The following is an 8456-nucleotide window of genomic DNA, read 5'->3' as shown; positions in this document are numbered from 1 at the left end:
ACAAATTAAGGCATTTATCGTAGCGATGTACGAGCTTGGAAATTCCTTCGTCGAAAAATTCGGCCGCCTGCGCCTTCAACCACTTCGTTACCTCTTCTTGCAGCTGTGCGTCGTCATCAAAACGCTGCATAGCCAGCCACTTCTTCATTGGCTGGGAATAGGTGGAAGTCGCTCGGTGCCAGGTCGGGACTGTACGGCGGATGAGGAAACAACTCCCACTTAAAAGATTCAAGAACTTTACGAGTGACATTTGCCGTGTGGGGCCGGGCGTTGTCGTGAATCAACAAGATCTTAGAGCTCAACATTCCTCTGCGCTTATTTTGAATTGCTCTTCTGAGTTTTTGGAGAGTTTGGCAATAACTTTGAGAGTTTATTGTAGTGCCTCTTTCCAGGAAGTCCACCAAAATTACACCTTTTCTGTCCCAAAAAACAGTCGCCATCATCTTCCTTGCCGACATTGTTTGCATGCATTTCTTGGGTTTTTGGGGAGAACTTGTGTGCCCCCACTGCATTGATTGCAATTTCGTTTCACAGTTCACATGTTTCACCCATGTTTCGTCACCAGTAACGATGCGATCGAGTAAAGAGTCACCATCCTTATGGTAAGCGTCCAAAAAGTTCAACGCTGCAGCCATTCGCTGATTTTTGTGGTCCTCTGTCAAGATTTTTGGAATCCATCTTGCACAAAACTTGTGGTAACCAAGCTTTTCGCTGATGATTTCGTGCAACAAACTTCGCGAAATTAGTGGAAAACTCAAAGAAAGTTCCGTTATTGTGAAATTTCGATTTTCACGGACTTTAGCATCGACTTTTTCGAGAAGTTCGGCGGTCACTATGCTGGGTCTCCCACTTCGATCTTCGTCGTGAACATTGGTTCGGCCATTTTGAAATCTTATGACCCACTGACGCACTCCACCTTCAGTGATAATGTTGTCCCCATACACTTCACGAAGCTGCCGATAGATTTCTATCGGTTTACAGTTTTTTGCAGTCAGAAACCTTATTACTGAGCGCACCTCGCAGCTCGCGGGATTTTCAATTAACGCAGACATTTCAAACCGTCACAGTATCTGAACGGAGCACAGCACGAACCTCTCACTAGCACGACTAGATGCAGACTGAGCTGCGCAACGCTCTGACCCCAAGATGGCCGCGCTAGCCCCGCCCCTAGCGGACACAGACGGAAACGTAATCTACTTCCTGGATGGCCCTCGTATATATATATATATATAGAAATAAAGGAGAGAAAGCACATACACATAATTCTTTAAAAAAAAAAGAACAAAAATGGTTTATTTTCTAAAAAGCATGTTTACACCATATCGTTTTTTGACAAACTGAAATATTCGAAAATCACTTTTCCTTCCGGCTAACTGCGATACAATTACTTTCATACAAAAGCCTTGACATCGTTTTATAATGAAATAAATACAATATTGTCCACATACATTAGAAGTCAGACTTTGAAAAGAAGTCTTGTTCCAATGAACATTATGATATTTCTTGACAAATTTGGTTATATCTTCTCCGTATGCTTCAGGGGGAAGTCCATAAGAATCAAAAAATTCAAGAGTTTGCTTGTTTATAACATAGACAGCAAGCCAGTAAGTAAGTGCCTTCTTTATCATGCTTGTCAGTGTTTAGCACCAAAGCGCAAGGGAAATTTTGAATTACAGGTATTTTGTCACAAGGAAAAACACCCGCATAACATCTCAGAGAAACAGGATCTCTAGATAAGATGTGATGAATCTCTGATGAATTCATCAGTTTCCAAAGTCATAAAGAATATTTCGAGCTTTATTAATTTCTATTAAATTTTCAAATTCAGCATACACTATTAAAGAAACAGTTTGCTGTAAGGGAGTGCCAAATTTTATTTCTAATCTTAAGTTGCTATGCCGAACGAGATTTAAATAGGGAACCATCACACAAGTCGTGTGACAAATCAAAGCGAAATAAAGAATATCCCTCTGAAAATTCTGATCGCGAAAGATAAAGACCCTTGTCTTCCGCATTTATAAATAAATTGTGATAAGCTCGTATAAATTGATTTTTATCAAAATTCGGTTGTAGTGGATTATGAGGCACAGGTTGACCGTCTATATAAACTCCAATAAAGTTAATATTATAATGTTTAAACTCGAAAGGAGACTTTTTATAGTTTCCGTTAAATGCATCATTATCAATACATGCCACCACAATACGATTAGGCATTTGTCCTATGAAAATATTGTCTTGAACAAAACTCATGTTTCCTGTGGGAATGGAATACGCTTTGCAGAGCACTCTATTAATTGGATATTTGGCTGTTGATTTTTCTAAGGCTTTTGCATGCCCTAGAACAACACCAGGACTGACTCTCACTTTTCTTACAAATAAAGAGGCATTTTCAAGTAGAACTTTAAATTCACCAGCACCCAGTAAACAGAATTCAGGCTTACTGCGTATGAGTTTAATTTTCATATCCACCATATTCAATAAGAGCCTTTCTTGATGAAACATATCCAAATGTAACCGGCCAATCATATCGACCGAGGCACTCAGCTTAAACATTTCAGCTCTTTGGATGAATCCTTCATTAGGGTGAGAATCTTTAAGATCAAAAACATTCATTCGACCTGCTGTATCTTTAAAAAACATTTCTGATGAAAGCTGAGAAGTTTTTGTATCAAACCCATGATTAAGTAATTTTTCAATCATGGCCCTGTAAGGGTAAGTATTATTACTTGAGGAAACGAGTCTTTCATTTAAACTGATATCTACTTGAGAAAACATAGAATGTAAAAATAGATTGACAGGTCCCACTTTACTTTCAGCCGTGAGAGGCTTGCCATCACTTTTTAAAATTTTTACTTTGATATATAGTTGAGTCTGTGATAAATCAAGGTATTCATCTCCGCTTCCGGAAATACTAAACTCTACAGGACTTCCTTCTGATACATTGGCCACGGGATGAAATTCAACCCACTGACCTCTTTCAATAACAGTTTGCGTTGGAGGTAATGAAAATAAATCCAATTCGGATTTTGTACATTCTGGAGAATCTTTTAACAGAAAAGCCATTACGAGTCAAAAATGTCGCGTCGTTGCGCTTTCCTGGCTTTAGATGAAATGAAGCATTTCGAGGTTTTGCGTTTCCTTTTAAACCTTCCGCGACCGATCATCTCCTCTGTTTTCTGAGCTGCTTTTTTGGCTAATTTTTTTCCAGCTTCCTTAGATCTTGTTTTCAGAGATGCTTTAAAATTTTCGCCTGATAACACATCGTTTGTAACCATAGTTCCAGTCCGTAAAGCTTCTTTGCCATTAGTTTTAGCTCCACTAATCAAAAAAGGCATAGCGCTATGAAATAGTTTTGCAAAAAATCCTCCAATACTATATCCTTTCTGTAAAATAGTTCCTCGATAATAAGGTAGTCCGTTTCCGGCTTGTTCTTCATAATAATCTTCAAATTTTTTCGTGCAACACGTGTAAGGCTTCAACATTGTGATGCTTCTACTTTTGAGTATAAAATCAAAATGAAATCACTTTTAAAATGGGTGCTTCTTTTATAGAATTTGTCTCAGACGAAAATGCAATACAAGATAAACTTTTCCTCTCTCAAACGGTACTAAATCTCCAGAATGAAGTCTTATATCAATATGTATAGTCTGAAAGTGTTGTCTGATGACTGGTAAGTAAAAGGGTCTGGGATAATGAGCGTTTATGATATCACCATCATTTCCTTCTACGGTGACAATTTTTAATAATGGAGCTTGCACATCTCCTACGATTTGAGGCTCTACTAGATCACAATACACATACATAACAGGAAAAGAGACTTTTGGATCGGCTACGAAAGGACTTTGTACAATTTCTCTGTAAATACCGGGTTCGAATCCTAAAAGCTCAGCTAATCCTTCATGAAGAATAACTTTAGAATGTTCGTCTGTCTTAATTGTCACTTTTTTCGTGACAGGATGATAATTAAATTCAATTTTATTTTCATGCGATGGTATTTTCAAAGCTTTTAATAAATCTGGTACCTTTTCATAACATCCTGGAGGAACTCTTCTACCTTCCCATATTCCATCGCCCAAATCAAATCCAAATAAATTGTTGTCTTTTCGAACGTTATACCAGGAATGCGGGTAAATAAAGTCCACAAGAGATAATTCCCACTCACCATTTAAATCGATCGGAGAAGGAAGCTGAGTGGTAAATTGCGATATTTTATTTTCCGGGAAAAAGTGTGTAGAGCTATCGCTTATCAGTGTAACAAAGAAAGACATTTTTCGTTCAAATGAAAGGTAGGAAGAATGTATGGGCTTTTTATATCATTCTAACGTCTTCAACCCAAGCATTGAAACTTTCAGGGTACCCTTGAAATTTCACAAAATATTCAACTTTACCGCGAGATTTCCTTTTTTTCAAAATTTTTTCTACTGGATAATAACCAGAGTCAGAAACCTTTTGAAGTTCTTGCTTATAAAAAGTCCCTTGTATAACTTCTCCTGTTAAATCTTTTAGCTTATAGACAACAGGAATCCGGCGAATAATTTTATGAATTGTAAAAATTTCTCTTGTCCAGTTTTGTTCGTATCCTTTTTCGAAGAGCATTTTTTCTCGGCTGATGCGAACCGTGTCCCCCACTTCTAAATCTGATCTGACTTGTTTCCGTGTCGTTTGTTGACCGTATAGCGTTTTCCAGATTTTCTCTTGATTCTGTAATGTAACCGATGCGGGTTCTGTCTTAATACTGCGATGCCAAGTATTATTATAACTATGGATTAATTTGCTTATAACATCAATATACTTACGCGTATTCATTTCAGTGAAGTATTTCCACATCTTAGTTTTAAGAGTACGATTAAACCGCTCAACGACAGAGGCTTTTGTTGCATTATGTGTCGTGAAAAAGCGTACATTTTTCCGTTTTAAAAAGTCTTGAACATATTTATTGGTAAATTCTTTCCCAGCATCTGTTTGTAAAGATCTCGGTATGCGTTCTGAAAATATTTTTTCGAAAGCGGATATGATTGAAGTAGATTTTTTGTCTTTAAGGGGAATTGCCCAAGCAAATTTGGAAAGGATATCTATACAGGTTAGTAAATATTTATACCCATCGTTAAAAGAGGCTAATGATTGCATATCTACTAAATCAGACTGAAATTGCTCGTTTAAGCTTCCTACGATCACTCTGTTCCTGGGGAATTTGTGTCTCACGGGTTTGTGTAATGTATAAGAATCCTTGCTTTGCAGCCATTTCTGGATGTCTTTCGTTTTCACGCGACCTTTTAAAGCATGATGTAAAGCAGTAATACCACCAAAACTGGCAGGGACTTGAGGATCTCGATAAGTCTGAGATAGAATCGCTTCCATTACAGCAGCTGTTATGATCTAACCGCAATATATATATATTTCAAAATTATAATTCTGTGTTAAATTTAAAATTTAGAACATCTACTTCGAATTCATAAAACATCTCTATCTAACACATTAAACCAATCATAAATTAAAGCATGTGAAGATAAAAAAACTATTTATAATGAATTTAAACCAGACTGAAAAGAAAAATAGAGTAAACGTAACTTCTCAAAGGCTAAGTAATGAATGATACATTTTAAAAAACAAAAACAACTTTTATTCATCATCAGTGCTTTCTAAAGATTCAAACAAAGTTTTTCCGTCTTTAACATAAACATTTTCAATCTTTTTGTACAAATCACTAAAGTTAATGCACTGGAAAAAATCATAATCAAAAATGAGTTTAACAAAATTAGTGTTATTAATATTTTCTTCGACGAAGTCCTTAGCCAATGCTTTCCAATTAATGGTGTAAAATGCTTGATCAAAGTACTTTTTAAAATTTTCTACAGATTTCAAATTTAAGCAAGTATGCATAAACATTGATTCATATCCTATTTGACAAGCAAAACATTTAAAAAGTTCAGAAATAGCGTTACAAATAGACTTACTTATACATTCACATAAAGAATCCTCAAGTTCTTGAAATCCGTGCGGTCTGTCCGGATCACCTGAAAAACCACTTTCGGTATATGAATATTCATGAATTTGTCTTTTCGTAAAATAATCCATAGTTTGGGATATAAGACTTTCTCTCACCAGAACGCTTATCGCATCACTTTCTCTATCAAGTTTCTGTAGCTGATCTTTCTTCATTAAAACACGTTCTGGAACAAACTGAAAACTGTAATCCTTTTTCTGAAATAGTCTCTGTAGGGATATGATTATTTTACCATTCACATTTTGTGTTGAAACACACAGATCGTTTTTAACAAAAAATATATCATCAGTCGATTCAAAGGTAGCAAAAGTGTTTAAATGAGTACATAATTCTTTCCATACTAATGGGCATAGCGAAACTCCATCTTTCGTCGGATACAAAAAACCTTGATCATTCGTACCATAACGACGAATATGAACACGAGTATGACCCAAGAAGCACGAAACGATGACAAAATTTTGATCTCCTAGATGAAACATATTTGGAGGAAGGGAATTCACTGTTAACTGAGGTCCTTCAGAATTCAGGTGTGTATCCACTGGCAATAGCTTGTCAGATGTCATTTCCTATAAAATAATTAAAAAACCAAGTAAGGAACTGATATAGCAACAAATAATTAAATTTTGTGTGCCTTAAAACTTATATTAACATTATGCTTACCTTCTGATCTTTCATGACTTTTTTAGGTTGACTGTGATCCTCATCAAACTTTCTTTTACCAGGTAATAGCAGCTTTCGGAAAGTCAGGCTGACTCAAACACCTTTTCGTTCTTTTTGACGAGGTATTCCATGAGTCCAAAGTTCATTTGTTGGGGAGCTTAAAATTAGTAAAGAATTATTCACCAGTTCTAGTCTATAATCCTGAAATTGTTGCCTCTTGAATACTATAGTCCGCGTTTCACCCAAACTCAGGGAACATACAGGATGATTACTATCCAAAGATGGTTCATTGTCCTTATGTTGTCCAATGCAAGAATTACCATCTTTGTATCGGTTGATAAGTACAAAATTAAAATTCGCACCACTCAAATGTTCGACTAAAGACTTGATTTCAAACAGTAGAGGGGTCCATGGCTGACATGAAATACTCATACCTGAAAACGTGTATGTAAGTCCTTGATCTCCAAAAGCAGCAATTTCTCGGGGAATCGGAAAAGATTTTTCTTTAGCACGTATTTGAGAATTCTCTTTAGGTAAATAAACAATATCTTTTTCTAACTGTTTTAATACTTCATCGGGTGATTGTAAAACACCTTCACAAAGTTTGATATTAAGACCATTATCCATACTGCACGGCGTAAGGTTCAAACAAAAAAAAGTCTAAAGAAAAATAAGCGTGCTATCAACTCAAGAAACTTTTAGAGAACTGCTCTTCGGGGTAATAATCAATTGTACCTCATGTTGGAACTCTTTATTTGGTCTTATCGCAGATAGGCTAATAGGTGATGACGTCTTTTCTTTTTTAGAGTAAGCTGATTGGTTAATAGGTATGCGAACTTTCACTTTGGCGGATGCGTACAAAAAGTAGAAAAGGGTGAAAAAGCAAACATCATCCTGTATTTTAAATTAAAAAAAAAAGTGGGAGAGGGAAGGGATAGCATCTTTTTCCCAGCCAAGGTAACAAATGTACTTAATCAAAATTATATAATACAATATTCACCAATTACATCCTCTAAACAGAAAAATAAATAAATTAAATAAAAATTTACTCATCTCAGAGAGTGCAATTCTTTCTTCATCAACCAAGAAAGAAAATTGCTTACCTCATCACGGACGAACTTTAAATGACGTCACAAAATTTTATTTGGCTGTTATACTAATAATTGATCTCTGGTGTTAGAAGAAATTTTATAATGACCCCAAGGTAACGTATGGATACCATCTTCCATAATGAAGCGTTTAGCATCTGAATATGACAAAGCTAGCTTGTTTTGGCACACAGAATAAACATTATGGTGTTTTGATCTAATCATGTTCATGGTAGCAAACATAGACTCTTTCCCAAATAGACAATCTCTATAATTTTGAAAGCTGATTTTACTATTGACAGTTTGTTTTTTAATTCCTTTTAGCCTTTTCACTTCATCAGTCTCATCTTGAATTTTGTAACTATACATTTTTGATTTAAGACCTAAAAACTCGATCATAAACTTCCCGTGATTTTCATCCTTCATTTTTCCAAGCACTTTCTTATTAACTTTCGGAAGTCCAAAAATATTATTTTCGGGATAATCTGATGTATCATAAAAAGAAATACTTTCCTTTAAGTCTTCATAATAGTCCTCTGTCCTTATTTCATATATTAAAGAATCTGTGTCAGTATACAGTAGCGTTATATTATCTCCATACTTCTTCTTCATTTGATTATAATGGAAATCATTCATAAGCGTCTTGGACAGATCTAATATTGACATTCCAATACAAATTGGTTTGTTAAGAGTTAATTTTGTTT

General features: G+C 35.5%; 2 protein-coding genes and 1 pseudogene across 2 annotated transcripts; all 3 read right to left on the bottom strand.

The window, feature by feature from the left end:
• Positions 1 to 1893: 1893 nt before the first annotated feature.
• On the bottom strand, positions 1894 to 3063 carry LOC146999344 (uncharacterized protein F54H12.2-like). Its single transcript, XM_085821061.1, has one exon. It carries the CDS (start codon positions 3061 to 3063, stop codon positions 1894 to 1896), a length of 1170 nt encoding a protein of 389 aa, XP_085677187.1.
• A 2545-nt stretch (positions 3064 to 5608) lies between these two features.
• On the bottom strand, positions 5609 to 8147 carry LOC146999342 (uncharacterized). Its single transcript, XM_085811400.1, has 2 exons — positions 6665 to 8147; positions 5609 to 6570 (listed from the first exon to the last, which is right to left on the bottom strand). The coding sequence occupies exons 1-2, from the start codon at positions 6677 to 6679 to the stop codon at positions 5620 to 5622; spliced, it is 966 nt and encodes a 321-aa protein (XP_085667526.1). The 5' UTR covers positions 6680 to 8147; the 3' UTR covers positions 5609 to 5619.
• Positions 6758 to 7291, bottom strand: LOC146999343 (DNA oxidative demethylase ALKBH2 pseudogene; annotated as a pseudogene).
• Positions 8148 to 8456: the final 309 nt, after the last annotated feature.

Source organism: Stegodyphus dumicola, chromosome 1 (assembly GCF_044657685.1).
Source record: "Stegodyphus dumicola isolate Sdum_Otavi_A_Nest chromosome 1, ASM4465768v1".
NCBI classification, from domain to species: domain Eukaryota; kingdom Metazoa; phylum Arthropoda; class Arachnida; order Araneae; family Eresidae; genus Stegodyphus; species Stegodyphus dumicola.
This window is presented reverse-complemented; position numbering and strand designations above follow the sequence as displayed.